Below are 21,336 nucleotides of genomic sequence, written 5' to 3'. Positions count from 1 at the left end.
TCCTAAATTATAACAACGATTTTAGCGTATAAATACAATTGATAATATGACATGACTTGATACCTAATTTTCATGTTTTCTAATATTTTTTTCTGCATCAAACTTGCTTTGTGATTCTGTTAGTCATCGTTTTCTCTTTATCATGTTCAATAGTTTGTCATCTCTGTCACTCTGTACATGTGTTTTTACTCAATTGTAAAACACTACAACAATATCTTATCGACCTTCATTCCATTTTTGTTTTTCATATCTATTGTTCGAATAGTACAACTAAGCTTTTGCATATTCTTAACTAGTAAATGAAATTGTGATTTTTGTTTCTGCTGTAGTGGAGTGGAAGTAAAGTGTAATGATAAATGTCCCTGTAAATTGTGTACCTGTAAAAAAAAATACCGTCCTGTTTGCGGAAGAGATGGCAAAACTTATAGTAATGGGTGTAAAGCTAAATGTGCGTAAGTATTGAATGCATTTGATTATTTTTTATTTGGAAGGAGATTTATCCTATTTTCTCAATTAGAAAAGAACCCTTGTGACAGGATGTTTGAATCATTTTTTAATCCTCAACATCCATATCCAGAAAAGTGTAAACAAAATTTCTTATTTTGACCTTAGAATCAGAAACAAAAAAGATTTTTAAGAAAATATACATCTTTAAATCTGTGTTCACCTTTTTTGATGACATCTTAATCAGATGCACAGTACGAATTTTTATCTAATGCCATCTTCAAATACATGGATTTTTCTTTCAAATCCTTGCTGATCGCCAACTTGTACTCAATCGCAAGAACTCGTAAATAACTCGCTGGAATCCGTAAATAAGTTGCCACAACTCGTTAAAACTGGCAGACACTTTTTAGGATCCGGAAAAACATTTTTTTTACATGTCAAAAGTCTTCTTACAATTGACCTTGGATTGAATTTCCGTAAATAACTCGAAACAATCCGTAGGTATCGTAAACGGGTCAGAAACCGCTCGCAACAAGACGTAACCATCAATAAAATGCTCACAAGAATCCGTAAATGACCCGTAAATGTTTTCTACGTTCTGTTACGGTCAGTTGAGTGCTTACGTCTTGCTTACGATTTCATTATGGTCGTGTAACGATGACTTTACGGATTGTCACGAGTTATTACGAGGACTACACGTGTAGTTACGAGTACTTACCGAATAGATACGTATACTTTACGTATTTTAACATATTGTTTACGATTTGGGAAAAGGTATAAAAGCTGAAAAATCGCAAGGACCCTAAAATACTCGTAACTACCTCGTAACTATTCGTTATAACTCGTAACTACTTTAAAATCGATCGAAAAGTGGCCAAATTGTAAGAAGTTGGGAACGTGTTCGATGCGCAATAATTAGTAAAAAATCCGTGTATATGATGGGGACTTTATATTAAATCTATGTCATTTGCACACATCACATACACGGATTTTTCTTACGAGTCCTAAAGAATTGCCAACTGGTAGTCAACAGCAGGTATCCACTAATGACTCGCTGGTATCTGTAAATAACTCGTTAATACTCGCAACAACTCGCAGACACACTTAAGGATCCCTGAAAATAGAGTCAAGCTTTTTGACATGTCAAAAATCTTCTAACGATTGTCCACGAAAAAATTGATTTTTCCGTAAACAATTACTTACAATTCATAAGTATCGTTAACCGCTCGTCAACCGCTCGCAACTACACGTATATATCCGTAAACTGCTGTTCAAAAACCATACATGACTCGTAACAAATTTTTTTAACGATTTGTTATGGTTAGTTTACGATATGTTTATGAAATTTTTCTCGGACTATAACGAGTGCTTACATGCTGTGTATTAGTTTTTTCAGGTCGTGTTAGGATGGCTTTATGGATTAAACGAGTTATACCGAACACTTTACGTGTAGTTACAAGTACTGTACGAATATATACGTATACTTAGTGTATTCTTACGTATTGTTTACGCTTTTTGGAAAATTATACAAGCTGCAAAATCGTTATGACTCGTAAGTAATCGTCACTAACTTGAAACTATTCGTAACAACACGTAACAGGTCTTAACAAACACGGTAAAGCTTGATGAATTGTAGTATTCCGTATTTCACTCGAAAAATGTCTTATAAACTGTTACAAATCGTTGAATTTTGCCAAAAATATACCGTAATAACTCGTGATAATACGTCATAAACCGCAAATAGCTCGTAATAACTTCTAACATCTCTTAGAATGGTCGTAAAGTTGTCAAATCGTAAGGATCCGTGAATTTGACCGATCCGTAAGGACACATAAGAAATATCCGTGTTTGTGAAGGGGGCATTAGGTACAGTCATGATCTCGGTAGTATTACGTCATGGTTTCGGATCATTTGCATGCGACTTGTACCTCTATTATTTGTTTATCAATACTTGTTTTTTTTTTTTATCTATTTCGGAAGTATTCATAAATATTTTCGAACTCGCAAAAATCGTTATAACTCATTGAGTGATTTATCTGTTGAATTCAAATTTTGCGTAGCAGGTTCTTGTTTCTGTCTACGTAAGAGCACAAAAACTCAGTAGATGTCAGTGATAACACGTGTTGCCGATCTCCCCCGATGAGATTAGTCAAAGTGTTTGCAGTATAATTGAAACAAATCAAAATCAAAAATTGTAAATTACGAAAAACCGAAAACTTTATCACAACGTGGCTCTCCAGGGGTTGCCGGAGTCAATGTTATGCTAAGTACGCCCATACTCTATAGATTTGCGAATTTGGCGCAAAAATAACTGTGTTCATTTCAAAAAATTTCAAATGGTAAAAAAACTTCCTTGTTGAACCCAGTTTGATTTCAAATGTAGGCAAAATTACACAGAAAAAGAATGCAGGATTATAATTAAATAACAAAATGTGGAAAAGAGATAATTTAAAACATTCACAACAATTAAACAGTTTCATAACCAATAAATGGTGGGGTAAATAAAATGAAGTTGTCTATTCGTCAAAATTCGTACATTGACCAAAATAACAACATACAAGACATTCTTTAATTTTCCGTATAGAAGATAGTTTTACATGTTAAACAGGCTTACGATGGGAAAAACTTCTACAAATTAACCAACTAGTGTGAAAATCGATTGTTTTAAAAATATCTTTATTGTGAAATCTTGCAAACCCATTTTCAAAGATTGCAATTTGACTGAATCGTCTTTTTCATTTTTTACGTTTGAAAAAGTTGCATATCTGTATGTTTAATGTTATTAACGGAAACATTATATCTTTGCAGTCGAGTAAAAGTAAAGTGTTATGGTAAATGTCCTTGTGGTGGTTGTAATTGCCGATTTTGGAATCGTCCAGTGTGTGGTGATGATGGTAAAACGTATACCAATGCATGTTTCGCTAAATGCTCGTAAGTTTTTTGTTTGCCTATTTCGATTTTTTTTTACTGCAAAAAAGCTTTTGTTGACATCAAACAGTAGCTTAACAGCAAGATATGTCCCTGGTTCAAAGTTTGTGATATTATTAATAATATTTTGTGTTACATGAGAGCTTTCTTATATATATTCAAATTGAAGTCACTGGACAGAAAAATCCCGTTTTGACCTTTAAACTCAAGATTTAAAATCATCTGACCGAAATAAGCCAGTGAATAACAATCTCAAGCAAGAGATGGTGCTGGTCAGAATAAGGACTTCCTGTCGAGAACAACCTATGGTTAATTGTAATAGTTTCATTTTTAAGAAACTATAGGAAAAAAAAAGTCATATGTGAAAAAAAAAAAAAATAAAGCCTGTATCCTAAACCATAGCCGCGGTATATACTACTAAGGAATAAAATGGAAATGATTTATCTTAACATATTAAGACATGAAAATAAAAAAGCAATTGTCAAATGGTGTTACCAGCTGTGTAGATAAAAGATGCAACTAGCAACTTTGCCTTATAGAAAACTGTCTCAGGAAATGAAACTCGTTGCTTAAGCAAGACATGAATCGTGTCATTCTAACAACTGATTCAAACATTGTCAGAGAGGTTTGAAGTGAGATAAGCCACGCTGATTCATGGCACATAACATTGCAGATTAAAAAACGAAATGATTGTGGAATTCAATATCTATGACATACTAATCTTCACGGAAATGCATGGCATTAATACGAAGCAAAGCGACTGCCTCTTCTTATTACAGTGAGAATTAAAAGTCATTCCCGTCTGTACTGTAAAACCCATCTTGAAGTTCCATGTTTTATGTGTTTTTGTCTTCCATGATATATTTGCAACTGAGGCAAGAAAATATCAATTAACAAAACATATTTGATATGTTTTGTACGATTAATTGATTGTTTGATTGATTGGTGTTTAACGCCACTTTTATCACTATTGTGCTATTTCGTGGCCATCAGTTTTTATTAGTAGAGGACGACGCAGTGACCGCATAGAACAACTGACCTTCGGTAGAAAATAATTAGCCCATTCAATTACGATTAAAGTCAAGCGCACCTGCCACTTGCAGGATTCTAACTCACAACCTCAGTTTTGACAGACTAGTGTTATAGTAGTTCGAAAACTTAGAACAATCAACCACACAGGCCCCTTTGTGGGATAACGAACAGATGATAAGTAGACAATTCTATGTGCATTTTGTTTGTCTTTTTAGCCCCAATGGTAACAGTCACAATTTTCATATACAATGTTGAAAATTCAATGTTCCCTTCATGCACATTCAATTGCATGTAATAAATTTCCAGTTGCAAAATGTGAAGAAGTGTAAAGCGCTCAAAACATGTTTAGTCCCGCCACACATTATGTGCCTATCCCTTTGCCATACAGTGGTTTTCGTGGGTTTCTATAGATAAGAAGATGTGATATGAGTGCCAATGAGACAACTCTCCATCCAATTCACAATGTATAAAAAGATAACAATTATAGGGCAAAGTATGGCCTTCAACACGGAACCTTAGTTCACATCGAACATCAAGCTATAAAAGGTCCCAAAATGAGTAATGTAAAACAATTCAAACAGGAAAAACAACGGTCTAATCTATATAAAAAACGAGAAACGAGAAACACCTATGAACCACACCAACAAACAACACCACTGAACAACAGGCTCCTGACTTAGGACAGGTGCATTAAAATGCAGTGGTTTTAAAAGTTTGAACAGGCGACAACCTTCTTCCTAACCTGAGACAGTAGTGTAACATTACAACATAAAAAGACACACTATAAAATATCAATTGAAATGGCTTAATAAAATTGAGAATGGAAATGGGGAATGAGTCAAAGAGACAACAACCCGACCAAAGAGCAGATAACAAACCAAGGCCACCAATGAGTCTTCAACACAGAGATAAAAAATCCCACAGTCGGGGACGGGCTTCAGCAGGCCCCTAAACAAAAATATGTACTAGTTCAGTGAAAATGGACGTCAAACTAAACTGCAAAACATATAAATGAACTAAAATTAAAACAACAAAGAAGACTAACAAAGGCCAGAAGCTCCTGACTAAGGACAGGCGCGAAAAATGTGATCAAAAAGACATTCAAACAAAAACAAGTAAACAAGCAAAGTAAGAATTTTGATGTTTGGAGTACGGAAGACATTATTTACAAAATTAATAAATTTGTTGTTAAGAGCTACAGGAGTGAACATTTATCGTCTTACGAAATAAGGTTAATAAATAAATATGAATAGTTATCAAAGGTGGTACATATTAAAAATAGTGAGACGAGATATAACACAAAATAAGTAAAAGTCTGTTATATAAGTTTAACTCGTATTGCTTAAATCCACGTAATTTATACTCTGTTTGATAGTCGTTTCATTGGAAATCAGACCTCATCTCCTTATTCTATATAAATAAATCATAGTTTTATTAAACTGAACAATATTTATACCACTTTAGCTACCTTTGGTATGAATAAATTTTGATGGTGGTCAATTTTAGAAGAAATGACAAACTGCAACTTTTATCCATTAGACAAAGTTTAAATCGATAATTCTTGCAATTGAACAAAAATGACATTGCATTGAACTTTAGTGGAGTCTATTTCACTTACCTCCATCAATCAAATAAAGATAGATCATGTTCCTTGATTACTATTTAACAGAGTACGACACCATAATTATAGTAGGTAAAAAATTAAATAACAAAATACCGAACTCCTAGGAAAATTCAAAACAGAAAGTCTCTAATTAATCAAATGGCAAAATCAAAAGCTTAAACACATTAATCCAATTATTTTAATTCGTTTCAGGGGCAAAGCTGTAAAATGTAAAGGACCTTGTCCATGTTTTCATGTAAGTATTAATCAAATTACATATTATGAATTTTATGAGGTAATTCACATCTTCCGCATTATTTGCAATACGTGTACATAAGTTTATTTACAGTGGGAGATCGGAACTGTAGAGGTAGTTTTTTTTATGTATTATTGTTCCGATAAAAAATATAAAGTTACTTAACCATTTACATTTAACAAATTTCCATGAAGTAAAACACACAAATAACTTCATGTGTGCAGATCTAAAATAAACATTTCAAAACTATTCATAACGACTTGGATCGATATATATATAAAGGTCGATATTCTTGTTTTGTACAATATATACAATTCAGTTGTTACCCACAACTCCTTTACACAGAGTACTTAGACCTATATTTCCAAATATGTGAAAGATATTCTACAACATCAATGCTTTCCTTGAATTCACTATAATCTTTTTATCAGATCGAAACATCAAATTTCGTGATAGTTACTCAGTTGTGTCTCTAGTACTGCTAGTGTATGCCTCGCAACCTTAAATGATATAATTCATTCAAAATAATACAAAATAGACACCAGGTAACTCACAAGGGAACACTGGTGTAACTGACGATTGATCACAGACTTTAATTTGTGACAAAGTGTCAGATATCATAAATCTGAATCAAAAGAGAGAAAAAAAAAAGAAAAGTCTATTTTCGTTGCACATTGTAATGTAATCCACAACGGAAAATAACATCTAAGAAAAAAATGGCAATATCTTAACCACACTAGGCTTTGCCGAAATTCTCAATTCCATACAATGTAAACTATGAGAGTATGGCTATCGTAACCACACTAGGCTTTGCCGTAATTCTCAATTATATACAATGTACACTAGGCAAGTATGGCAATATCGTAACCACACTTGGCTTTGCCGAAATTCTCAATTTTATACAATGTACACTAGGCAAAAATGACAATGTCGTTACCACTCTAGGCTATGCCAAAGTTCTCAATTCCATAATTCCATACACTGTACACTAGGAATAAATGGCAACATATTAACCACACTAGGCTTTGTCGATATTCTCAATTATATACAATGTACACTCAGGAAAATGGCAATATCGTTTCCACTCTAGGCTATACCAAAATTCCCAATTCCATACACGTGCACTGTTCACTAGGAATAAATCTTAACAACACTATGTTTTACTGATATTGTCGTGTACTGCTTTTTATGAACACTCTGAAAGAATTGTCACTCAATACATTCAGCAACAACGTAATATTATTTGTATGAAATATTTGTTTTCAGTTATCATACATTTTTTATTCATATATACAATGTAGTTTATATTTTCAGGTTGGTTAAAGATCTATGTAGCGATCATTCTGTCCGTGGAAGAATGTGTGCATACGTTACAGTATATTCTGTTATATTTAGAAACGCTGCTCAGATTTTAATTTTAAACCAATTATCAAATGTACAAAATACATGTTTTTTTTTCTTCAAAACGCAAATAACTCCTATCTTGTGAAACAGGATATGCCAACCCTCCCCAAGCACCTGAAATCATCACCAGTTTTTGAAAGGGTTCGTGTTGCTCAGTCTTAAGTTTTCTTTGATGTTTTTATATGCTATTTGTCTTGATTGTTTTTCATTTTTTGCCATTGCATTGTCAGTTTGTTTTCGACTTATGAGTTATGTCCTTTTATTTGCTTAGTGACTTTTCGTATATAATTTTTTTCGGAGTTCGGTATTTTTGTTATTTTACTTTTTAGTTTCTTTCGCCTCTCTTATATTGAAATAGTTCTACATTGTCCAGGATTTTGGTGTAGTCTTTTCCTTATAAGAATGAACAAATGTATTTTCAACAATTGGAGGTAATAAAGTTGCTTTTGTTTACAAAAAAGTGAACACGTGTACTCTTTCATTTTTTTATGACCTATCAGTTAAAGGAGATCGAAGATACCAATTGCACGATATAACCGCAAAAATCAATGGACAACAAACTATACCACGTGCAAACCAAAAACGACGAAAGGACCAACAAATCACAATTTGCAAAACACTAAACATTCTATTATGCAACACGAATACCATCGAACATGAAAAGAGCTCATGCACTCCGTATAGAAATTCTGTTCCTGGTTTGGTAGATGCGCCCATGGTGTTGCTCATGGTGAATGAGGCTAAAGGGAACCGCTTCAGTAATTGAAATAGTATGCGAACATATATATATATTATATCTTGAAAAATATCAGATCTGTGGTTGATTTAGTGTTTATCTTGTCCAGCCACGTGACAAGTCGAACTTGACACACTGTGCTGAAACGGGTCAATGGTAGCAGCACCTGTTTTCATCACAGGGGTTTTGTATTACTCAATTTCGACATTTAAATGTAATATATTGTTGAGAAATGTTTTCTCTTCAATATTTACGCCTTTTTGCCAAATTCTATGAAAAAAAAAAAAAAAAAAAAAAACACACCCTTTGACTTCTGACTGTTTGACATTAGTTGTATTTCCTCAATAAATGCGGAAAACTGCATCTAACTACAACCTTTCATTGTAAACACCTATCTTGGAATATCATTAATTCATTTACTGAATCACATAGTAAGATTCATTACCAGATTATTTGAATTTGAAATGCATTTTCATTTTTACTAATCTATAACAAAAGTAGCCAAAAAGCAGACATTGCCATTATTTTGGTTCATAGTGAAAACTGGTTTCATGTGGTCTGCTCTTCGTCTTTGTCCTATTTGAAATCTATATAAATGTATTTATATCCACATGTATTTATATCTAAATATTTCCCTATCATTGTTTATGCATTACAAAATAATCAATCGATTTTTGCTTTCAATCCGTAAATTTATCAGATTTAGTTTTGGTTTGTAGCATTGGTCAGTTTAATTATTATGAATTGGATTCAGTCTTTAAACTGGTGTCCTTTAAATATAGTATTCGTGATAAAACATGCATATAAAATATATCTAACTCGACGCACCCGGTCTCGCATCCTCTGTATTTCATGCGATATACTCAGTGTGTGTGTGTTACCTTGATTTGTTTTAATCGATTTATGTAATTTTTTAACATCAGCAAACTACTGTTGTCTTAATATACTTTAAATCGAAACTCTCATTAGATTGGAAGTGGACAGAAAAGCGTCACCATCACTTCAATTTTCATTATGAATTAATTGTTTTATGTATTTGAAATGGCAGTGTTATTCTATAGAAGTATTTCGTTTTTTATATCTTGCTTAAACATGAATACATGTAATAACAAAGTTTGCTCCTTTAGGAATAAGTCTAAAATAAACTGGCAACGCCATGGCAATAAAGGAAAAAGGCCAAAAGACAAACAACAGTATACAAAACACAACATAGAAACTAAAGACTGAGCAACACGAACCCCAGCAGTGAATTTCTGGATTCAAATTCATTACAAGAGTTCACAATTCAACATTTGGACAGTCAAACATGAATAAATACATAAAATACGTGACCTATAGTTGCCAACATGTACATGATTAGGTCTCTGGTAGAAATTCATCGTCGAATTTTTAATCAAGTTTTTTTTTGTTCAAAACTAAACAAAATTATTGCCTTATCAAATTTAACATTCATCAAAATGTACATGCAGAAACCAACCATTCAGTGGAAGTGTGTATGAACCCAGAGTGAGTAAATCATAATGGAAAGTATGAAATTTGTTTAGGTTAAATGGTTCGTAACAAAAGAATGTTTTGAGGTTATAAGTTGCAGCAAACTTTGTTTGATAAGAAATGTACTGTAGAGATTCGAAAAGTTTTAACTGTCGAACGAATAAAAAAGGACAACCAAAAGCACGTAATTAATCTGAAACATAATGTTTAACACTACCCCGAAAAATATTTATATTATTTGCATATACTTTGTTTAATGATAAGTTCTTTGAAAGTAGTAAGGAAAAAAGTTAAACACCGATTAATAAGTCGTGAAAAACGTAATAAAATCCAAGATGAAACGATAGTTCACGGGTAGTTAGCTAATACACAACAGGACATTAAAAACCTAAAGAGGAGGCCTTAGATTGAGAAGTGTAAATGCTGTGATTGTTTACTATTTTGTTCTATCTAATTCTAGAAATGGATGTAGTAACCAATCCTTATTTAGTTTGTTTGCGATTATGTAGTACACAATATCGGCTGTTTTCTGCTCTTTGGTCGGGTTGTTGTCTCTTTGACACACTCCCCATTTCCATTCTCAATTTTACCATAAGTTTACAAGGGTAAACTAAATGTAAAATTGTCCAAAAGGTTGTTTCCAAAAAGCCCTTACAAGATTTCCTAGTAATATTGTGTTTTCGTACTTACTCCTGTATTATATTATGAAAAAGTAAAATAGCAGAAATACCGAACTCGAATGAAAATTCAAAACGGAAAGTCCTTTATTAAATGGCAAAATTAAAAGCTCAAATACATCAAGCGAATGATTTGGTTCAGGCCTTTCCTCATGTAGAAAATGATGGATTAAACCTGGTTTTATAGCTAGCTAAACTAGTCGTTCGACAGTCTATATTATAGTTGAAATAAAGACATGTATTCCATTAGAAAGGTTTAGTTAAATCACCCATGCAACTATCGAATATAAAACTTAGGTTATGAATATGCGATTGCCATTGCTGCAAATGAACTTTGAAATGTCGCTATGTCTTTAGGCTGATCTATATAAAAGTAAGGTCGCCCGACAATTCAACATTCACCAGACCACAATTTTACGCATTTGGCACAGCCTTGGGACAGACAAACATATACATGTAATGAGACGAGGTAAAAATGTTTGTAGGCGCCAAACCCTCCTTCTAACATGGGACAGTGGTGTAACAGTACACCATTTGAACAAACTATAAAAATCAGGTAAAAGGGCATATTCCAGATGTACTATAACATAATTATGTACATTGTGTACTATGTGTGCACTGAAGCAACCCATTTCAAATATTTGAACCTATTATACTCATATAGTACAAGGATAAGTTTAATTGAGTTAATGAAATGAAGAAGTACTAACGCCTGCTTTGCTGTATTCTTGTTTTTATATGTAATGCCATTTGCTCTACAAACAGGTTTGAGATTTCACAAAACATGTTTAACCCCGCCGCATTTTTGCGACTGTTCCAAGTCAGGAGCCTCTGGCCTTTGTTAGTCTTGTATGCTTTTTTTAGTTTTAGTTCATTTATATGTTTTGTAGTTTAGTGTGACGTCCATTTTCACTAAACTAGAACACAATTTTATTTAGGGCCAGCTGAGGACCACCTCCGGGTGCGGAATTTTCTCGCTGCGTTGAAGACACATTGGTGGCCTTCGGCTGTTGTCTGCTATTTGGTCGGGTTGTTGTCTCTTTCACATATTCCCCATTTCCATTCTCAATTTTATTGTATTTATTTATAAAGTCAATGATAATCTGTTCAATATCTAGAAGGTTACAAAATATCAATAAGTTAAAACGGACTAAGAGTGAAGACATTTTATATTGAATACATGGCTTAGTTGAGATCTGTAACAAATGGAATGGTTTTGCACGATTGGTGTACAAAAATTTAATCCTGGTATCCATGATGAAATTATTGGCGTCATAATATAAAAACAGACAAACTAAAAATGCCTAATATGAAAAAACAACATTCATTATTCAGGTTATTGACGCCATTTTCTACAATTTTTTAAATGTGGTTTTGCAATCATCAGGTTTGCACTTGAATAAAATAACACTTACTCATTAGTGTATTGTGCATGCAGCAAAAAATATAGACGCTAGACACTAAACAGAGATTTCCACAAACATCCCTGATACAAACGAAAAAAAAAAAAACACATTAATTCAAAGTAATCCAATATTATGATGGCGTTCCATCAAAACTGCATACATGTTCAAATGATATTACAATCCATGGGAAAATAGTTATCCTATTACAATGGACAATCTCAATAACAAGCAAGTAAATTACATATTGAATATTTGATAAGATTAAAAGAAGAGATGATGATATTAGCCTTCGAAGAGTCTTAAGCTCCTAATTAAGGCCTTTTGCATCTCTTGTTATTATCCTAGGATCACAGTTTTAACGACAAAAACGTCAACAATTGATATAATTATCATATGAATAAAACAGTAATGATAAAAATTAAACTTCTTCTACTACTTATAGTAAAATTAAAAACAAGAGTAATAATAATAATACATTCTCTTATGGTTATGGTCTGTTATCCATTTCTTGCAAGAAGTCTTTCTTGTATCACGGAAAAAGATACGAAAATTGTTTAATTTGATTGACTTGGCCAGCATCATGAGACGATGTAGAGACATTTCCATTGTCTAATTGTTCAGTCATTGAAAACTTTCAAAGGTTAAGATGATGTATAATTTTGCCAATGACAAAGGACATTTTTCAATAAGATAAAGAACAACAAAAAGTTGTAAAATGTCTAATGTTAACGTTTAACGTCTGAAAAGTACATCTGACGTCATACTGGTATGTGCAAAAGAATAGAACAACGATTCGCAGGATTTTTAATTAAACACAATGAGAGTGTTGCCCATAAGAGAAATAGGTTTAACAACGCGTGGGAATTGTAAATCGTTTGATATCAACTCTTGTTATTCAACTGAAATATTAATAATAAACTCGCCGAAGGCTCGTTTATTAGTATATTGAAATGATATAACTCGAGTTGATATCAAGCGATATCCAACACTCACTTGTTATGAAACCTATAATTGTCATTATTTGTATCACTATCAATTACTACATGTAATATGTCATTAGATTTTATACAATAATATACTAATGATTAGAATTATGTTTATAAGATCAATGGCTGTCGCTAAGCTAGTGCACAAAGGTATGACAATACAAATGGGGGATAGTTACAATCCGAAATAAATTAAGGCAAAAGTCGCTATTTGGGATAGAAAAATCGCTTCTCTTTTAGAACCAAGGTCTTAGGGAATCCAAAAGGAGCGAGACCGTATGCGTCAACAGGGTAAGCGCCAGTAGTTTGAGACACCAACACATTATATCGGTCTCCCAATTCATGATGGTGATCGTAAAACTTAAGTGTGTCGATTTCATTCTTTTTTCCTCATTACTCTGTTGGAACAGTTTTTGTGTACCGGGCACACACATCAGACAACGGCATGGTCAAAGTTAAAAAAAAAAAAAAAAAAAAAAAAAACGGATAGAAAAACAATAGCATTAAAAACTAAATAATAGCCAAACGCCTATAATATATGTCGAGCTCGTATTTAATTACCCTCCATCTTCTAATAATGATCAGTGTAATGAAAAAAAGCATATATAAACGCAATCAAATCAGTAGAGGAAAACTTTAACTATTCAATACCGGTTAAATGATAACATAGATAGGTATAACCGACATAAAAATCAATACTCCCGTATCAAAATATGCGATGCTTATTGAAAAGGAAGTTCCTTCTGTTCTCTAATAATCAGAGAAGAATTCACAACATCGTATATATGTTATTATATAACAGGATATTTAGAAATGTTAAAAAATTAAAGACTTAGCAACACGAGTCCCACCAAAAACTGGGGGTGATCTCAGGTGCTGTGGATGGGTTAGCAGACACATATAACTCATATAATTGAATAAAGTACACATTTTAATGGAGACTTAGAAATAAGAGAATTTACAAATTCGTGTCCATGACTGTTTTTTTTTAAAACAATGACTGGACATTAAAAAAATGAAAACAACACTAAAAAGTAAACTAATATAACTCTCATGATTTCGAGGATGACAATATGTCACAATTTGATTATTCCATTTATCAGTAGGTTTTCAACTAAAAACGTAACTGCAACCTGAGCATATCAGAACTTAAATGCAAAATAGAGGCGAAAGATACCAGAGGGACATTCGAACTTATAAGTCGAAAATAAACTGACAACGCCATGGTTAAAAAAGAAAAAGACCAACAGACAAACAATAGTACACAAAACGCAACATGGAAAACTAAAGAGTGAGAAACACGAACCAAAAACTGGGGATATCAGGTGCTCCGGAAGGGTAAGCAGACACAACAATATGTAACAATTTGATTATTCTATTTATCAGTAGGTTTTCAACTAAAAACGTAACTGCAACCTGAGCATATCGGACCGAAAAGAGAGTAGATAAAAATAAAAATAAAACCGAAAATACTATGGAAAAAAAACTAACAAAAACGAGGAATAAACAAACAACAGTCACATAACACTACACAGAAAACTAACGATTAAGCAAAATGAACCAGAGTGACCATTGTTGGTTAGGAGGGTGTATCAGCCTTTTTCCCACTAGTGAATCATTTCGGATGTGTAACTATTTTTAAAATAAATTGATGAGACGTATCCATTAATCATCTAACAAAAGCGGGTTGATATCCTACTGTCGATACTTATATTTTGGCAGTGCACAAGGCCATTATTTTTGCTGACGGTTTATAACCACTTATATGTTGTATGGAAAACAGGAACTAGTTAGTGATGCGATAGAAATTAGTGAACATGCGAAATTAATTATGTTCGCCATACAACAGTTATGAATAGAAATTAAGAATATGGTTATAGGAATTATCAGTAAATATGAAAATAAGAAGATGTGAGATAATTTCCAATGTGACAGCTCTCAACCATAGACCAAATGACATAGAAATTAACAACTATCAGTAATCTTATTTATCCAAATCATTATTTATATTTTCGTATTGGTTGTTTGCATTTAAATTCTGTACCAAATTTTATCTCTTCCTGTACTTATATTAGGTTATTGAATGCAATTCACTACGGACAACATGTTCCCATACTCCTTTCCCAAATTAGTCATTTTCCTTACATCAAATATTTACAAATTGACGCCTTACAACGTTATGAGTAAGATGCAGTTTAATACCATCAAACAATTGAAAAACACTTTTTGAGAATATTGAAGGCTGTTTTCAATTTTAAACGATAATGACAATGATGATGATGATGATAATGATAATAATATTAATATTAATAATAATAATAATAATAATAATGATGATGATAATAATAATAATAATAATAATAATGATGATAATAATATTAATAATAATATCAATAATAATAATAATAATATTGTGCAGAGCTTGTATCAATGATTTAATGTATCTGTAATCAGTTTATTAAAGCACTAAACCATAAGTAAGTACCTCAACTAAAGTAAGATAAGTGCTGATAACCTCTTCAGTATTAAGGATTGAAAATTTCTTCAACAATTGCATGGGGAACGTGTGAGCTCCAGCAAATAATTTATTCATAAATCATGATCGACCAATTCAATAAACTCTGTGACAACAGGTAGCAATCTACCATCGATTATAGTTGTTATGGATGCTTAGCCTGCTTCTATTTATAATGAAGTTTGATTCCTACAAAAGACTCGTTCAAAGTAACATAAATATAAGCATAAAAGTTTACGCTATATCGAAAAAGTATCTTGTATTGATTTTAGCCATTGTATTATACAATTATGCAATGTGAAAAACAATTTTTACATCATGCATATTTACTCTAAATTTAATACCTTAAGAGATTCAGGCGAGTGAGTTATACTTTAATTGTGTACTCTATTTGCGATATCATTGAAATCAACAGTGTTTTGGAAATTAAAACAAATATTAAGTTTGACAGAATTGAATTCTCTGAAAAATTTGAAGGAGTGAAATAAACTCTACGAGTAACAACTTTATACTATTTCGATTACAAAAATAAAAATGATTGAAAAAAATATCTGCTGTTGTTCATTTGTTTTGGTGTACGTTTTATTCAATGAAGATTTTAAACTAACTTAATTTACCGTACTCATTTGTCATTATCAAAAACTGAAAATTGGTGTTTTGAATTAATTAATTTTTTTATGGACCACATGCTGGAATCATCAGGCGTGTATGTTTATTATATGGGAAATATTTTTGTTAGAAAGAATGTGAAGTTAATGTCTCAGTCTCAGAAGATCAGAACAGTTTATCTATCTTATGAGTTACAGAGAAACATGAATACATATCCACAGAAAAATAATGAAACAAAACAAATAACAGAGTTTAATGTCTCTTTCATTCTTTAGAAAAAGATTTATTAAATACCATATTAAATATAGGCCGAACACAGGTTAAATGGTATGCGAAAAATGATGTCCTCTATAAATTCATGGAAAAAAATACAAAGAAAATCATTTAGTATTGTTTAAAAGTTCAAAACACAAATAATTTATAAGAATCAAAACTAAGGATTTGCTTCCCGTATGCATAGATAGCATAAGTTTTATCTGGCACAATTTTTTCGGAATTTTCTATTTTGAATGCTCTTCGACTTTGTATTTGATTTGACCTTCCAACTGTTTAGGTTTGAGAAGTGATAAGTTTCCGGTACATGAATCGCACGTTTGTAATTACAACTTATAAGCTTGTTATTCTATAAGGTTTTACATTTATTGAGGTGATGCCACTGCTGATGGACATTTCGTTTTTAAGTTATCACCAGCCCAGAAGTCAGCAATTTGTGTTGACATGGAATAGCATTGATATGATCATTTCCTGAAAATTTACAGTTGATAGAATAGTGAATTATGCAAAATATTTAGATTGTTCCATCCCTCAGGCATCGTTTTTCTTAGCTGTATTTAGCACAACAGTTTCGGACTTTTCTGTTTTTAATGCTCTCCAACTTCAACTTCGTATACGATCGTAAATTAAATAGAAAAATACATACATATTTCGTTCTACACACAACAGAATCCATACAAGTGCGATTTTTATATTTTGTTTTCTTTTCTTTATATCAAGACAAACACTTCAAGAAGACCCCTGACACACTCATGCATGTAGGTTAAAGGACATAAGATGAATATATTTAACTTTTTCTTTCAAATTCCATATGTCCTTATCAACCTATCATGGACATCTGGATATCTGAAGCAGTCATTAGTCTTAGATACATGATTTGTTATTAGTTGTCATTGACTTTAAACTAGCTGCCAGTAACTGCGAGTACTCTCATATCTGTATTTCTTGTCTTTTTTGTTCTTATAGGCGTATAAAAACCCTGCCACATCCGATCTGTGTACTTATGCATCCCGCCAATGTGTTGTTGTGCTGTGGTCATTTTGTGTATTCTTGTCTTTCATTTTTGCTTATGTGCTTTTTCTATATACCATTATGTTTTTCTTTGTTGACATATTTGTTTGATTTTATAGTGATTAAGCTTATAACACAATGTTGACTGCTGTACCCCAATTTTTGATATTTTTACGTATTATGTCTGTTTGTTTGTTTACACATTGTTGTCAATATAATGTAACTTTATGCGACTGTCATACAAGCGAGTAGTTTAGCTAACTATATACCAGGTTTATTTCCCCATTTCCTACACAAGGAAATGCCTGTATCAAGTCAGGAATATGACAGTTGTTTTCCATTCGTTTGATGTGTTTGAGCTTTTGATATTGCCATTTGAAAAGAGACTTTCCGATTTGAATTTTACTTGGAGTTCGTTATTTTTGTTATTTTATTTTTTTGCTTTTTCTGCGTTGTATCGATTTGATGAGTTAAGCCCTTTTCAACTGAATTTTGTAGTTTTGTGCTGCAACATCACTGTTCTATCATTTTATATGCCGCAGAAGGTAGCATAAATGGTAGCGTGTATATTTTGGTCATTCCACTTTGCGTAAAAAAATAGAAAAAAACATGTTTGCAATAAACTTCCTGTCACATGATCTTGTTTGAATGTTAAAAGTTACTTTCTAGATTTTCCTTTGAACATCATAATATGATAACTAGATATTGAGATGGGAGCCATTTCTGTGGCCCTGCTGTGAATAATGTGTGGTAAACAAATTGTATCTTTATCATTGGACATGGGGTTGTCAACTGAAACCAAAGTTTTTGACCTTGATCTTTGACCTAGGAAGTTGTTCATAAATTATAATAACACCCCGGTGTTGGTTTATATACATATCAAGTATAAACTTTGAAATCATAACGATTCTCAAGATATAGAGCGGACATGATCTTTACCATAGGACATGGGGTTGTCAACTAAAACCAAAGTTTTTGACCTTGACCTTTGACCTAGGAAGTTGTACATACATTATGACACATCCTCTGGTGTTGGTTAATTTACATGTCAAGTATAAACTTATAAATCATAACGGTTCTCTAGATATAGAGCGGACACAATTTGTTACGGACGGACAGACGGACGGTTAGACGGACGGACGGACGGTTAGACGGACGGACGGACGGACGGACAGACGGACATATAGACGGACAGACGGACGGTTAGACGGACGGACGGACGGACGGACAGACGAACAGACGGACGGACAGACGGACAGACGGACGGACAGACGGACAGACAGACGGACAGACTGATCACTATAGGGCGTCGCCATTCGGCGGGGCCCTAATAAATGTAACTATCCCACACGAATATCCTTTGGAATGCACTAGGTAGGACTTATCACATATCATTTATTACAGAACTTTCACGTGTAAAAGGTTTTGTTTGCATACATGATCTGCATCGCAGCTGCAGATCAATCAGAGGTCATCATTTCAGTCTACAGGCTGTGGAAAATCATTTCTAAATTCAATACCTATACCTTAAAAAGAATTGGCATTGAAACACATAGTGCGACGGTAGTTTACGATATTGAAAGACTACTGAAACATGCCGCTAGTTAGATTAAAAAATTGACCTAAACGTGATGGTGACCGAAAATAATATGTGGTGTCGATTTCAGTCGTAATTCTTCATAAATCTGTTGGAGCAGTAACTAGTAAACAAATTTGGAACTGAAACTGACATTTTGATTTAAACAGCTGTTAAAAGACTGAATAATTACCTATTTAGATATGTTCAGTCTTTCAGTCAGTGTTCAGACTAATCCAGTCCGGTAAAATTAGTACTGTACAGTCAATTCGCTTTTCAGACTTTTTAGTTCTTGTAACGATCAAAATAACCGTTTAAGACTAAAATCTGTTTACTAGTGAGATTTTTTGTTATGAGCAACATGAGTATTAACTGAGATATGTAAACGCTGTACAACGGAGCAAAGAATATGTTACTCTTGAGACACGGGAAGTTGACAATTGGAAAGGTGAAAACACCACGTTTGTCGTAGATGCTAGTTTGAAGTTACCCATATGTGCCATTATCGAGAAAAGGATAAAAAAAAAATGAAGATCTTCTGCTGTCGGTAGTATCCTTAACACCCAGTTTATCAAGAAGCCTCAATAACAGACAAGTATTTATGTACAATATTTCAAGCTCTTTACAACCCGAACTCTAGCTAAAAGTAAGATAACAAAAGTACCAAACTCCAAGGGAAATTCAAAACAGAAAGTCCTTTATAAAATGGCAAAATCAAAAGCTCAAACACATCTAACGAATGGAAAACAACTGTCATATTCCTGACTTGGTACAGGCATTTCCTTATGTAGAAAATGGTGGATTAAACCGATCAAAGTTGTGACTTAATAAACAGAAATATATAAAGATATAAAGGGTTTGACAATTGCAAATTGTACAATAAAGTGCAATTTGAAATCTATGAACATCACTATAGTGTCACCAGATGTTGAAATGAAAAAAAATATATATCTGAATTAGGTTGAAAGTTGCTTGAATTCACTGAAATGTTTTAACTTTTCACAAACTATTCGGATTTTTCTAAAATGTCTGTCTAAACAGTCTTAACACTGTCTTGATATGTCTCAACACATTTTTAAAAGTCTGAACACTGTCTAACTTTGTCACAACACATTCTCAACATTAAGAAAAGTTTTACCCAGTCTGATTTTATTTAAACACGTTCTAAATAGTTCTATTTCTGTATAAAAAAGTATGGATACGTATATTTGATCTTGCTGAATAGATTATGTAGTAAAACATGTATGAATGCCTCGGATCGTATGTTCAAGAGCTTATTGTAACATGTTTAATATGTCTGGACCAATGATGATAAAAAAATTAGCATGGCTTTCATCCAATATAACTTATAGTGACTATTGTAAAAAGTTGAAGTCGAGGATTAAAAAACACCATTCGATTTTTATGATGATTTAACAATACATATATATAAAAATATGTAACAGGTATTTATTTAACATATTGAAAAATTTACAAAATGCTTAAAATTATTCTATAGAATGAATTATTCACAAAAACTGAGAAATAAGAAGCATTGAACAACTAAGCAGTTTGATCTATCATTAATAAATCTTAAAGCTTGCTTTTTTTTCAATAATTCAATTTAAATTCTTCTGAATTATCTAAAATTCCCACAAGACAATTATTAGTTATATCATATAATTTTTGGAAGGTACGATCGATTACACTTTTGTCTTGATTTTTTTTTCAAATACATTGTAACCGAATAATCTGGTGTAAGCATTACAACCCCGTTTGATAAACCTGTACCATCACACATTCATAAAAAAATGATCATTTCAGAATCTTTTGACGTTCTAGTATATTAAACGCCTAGTGTGACAATCCGATAAGGGTATGAAAACAGATATCATTCAATTAAGCATACACTTGTTTAAAGTAATGTAAAGTCTACAGGGAAAACCGATCTAGCTTAAATGAAAATGCCTTAAGTATTGGTATTAATAGTATACACTGACTCATATAGTCTTAATGCATTCACAATTGCTTATAATTTTGTTCACCAGACACACATTTCGTTTACACAAGACTCATCAGTGTTGTGTTTTTTTTTATACTGGTGTTTGTCCTTAAGTCGTTTTTTGTTTATTGCCATGACATTGTCAGTTTGTTTTCGACTTATGACGTTGATTATTCTTTTTGGTATCTGTCGCCTCTATTTCCAATAGGTTGAATATTATATAAACTGATTAAGTATTATCAACAAAGTGTGTAATTAGGAGCTTATCGGTTTACTATCAGTTTAAACTTAACATTTAAAAGTGTTCTATCCTAATTTCTTTTGTTACATGAAACAGTGAAGGTGATTGTGTGTCTTGCTGATCACTTTGATAGTTTTTGAACACAAACACCCAAGAGAAAGGTA

At 32.5% G+C, this 21,336-nt stretch overlaps 1 protein-coding gene across 5 annotated transcripts in view; it reads left to right on the top strand.

Annotated features, from left to right (window-relative positions):
* Positions 1-21,336, top strand: part of LOC127724028 (four-domain proteases inhibitor-like) — a 97,680-nt gene that overhangs the window by 27,215 nt on the left and 49,129 nt on the right. The window contains exons 9-12 of one of the 5 annotated variants that reach the window (XM_052230778.1): positions 330-452; positions 3,256-3,378; positions 6,224-6,266; positions 7,581-8,445. In XM_052230778.1, the coding sequence (XP_052086738.1) occupies positions 330-452; positions 3,256-3,378; positions 6,224-6,266; positions 7,581-7,589 (298 nt within the window). In that variant the 3' untranslated portion in view covers positions 7,590-8,445. Of the gene's footprint in view, positions 1-329; positions 453-3,255; positions 3,379-6,223; positions 6,267-7,580; positions 8,466-21,336 lie in introns of those variants that run through there. The other 4 variants (XM_052230779.1, XM_052230782.1, XM_052230781.1 and 1 more) reach the window with 4 other exon arrangements.

This window comes from Mytilus californianus, unplaced genomic scaffold, assembly GCF_021869535.1.
Source record: "Mytilus californianus isolate M0D057914Y unplaced genomic scaffold, xbMytCali1.0.p SCAF_14, whole genome shotgun sequence".
NCBI classification, from domain to species: Eukaryota; Metazoa; Mollusca; class Bivalvia; order Mytilida; family Mytilidae; genus Mytilus; species Mytilus californianus.
Note: the sequence above shows the minus strand (reverse complement) of the source record. Positions and strands in the feature narration are given on the sequence as shown.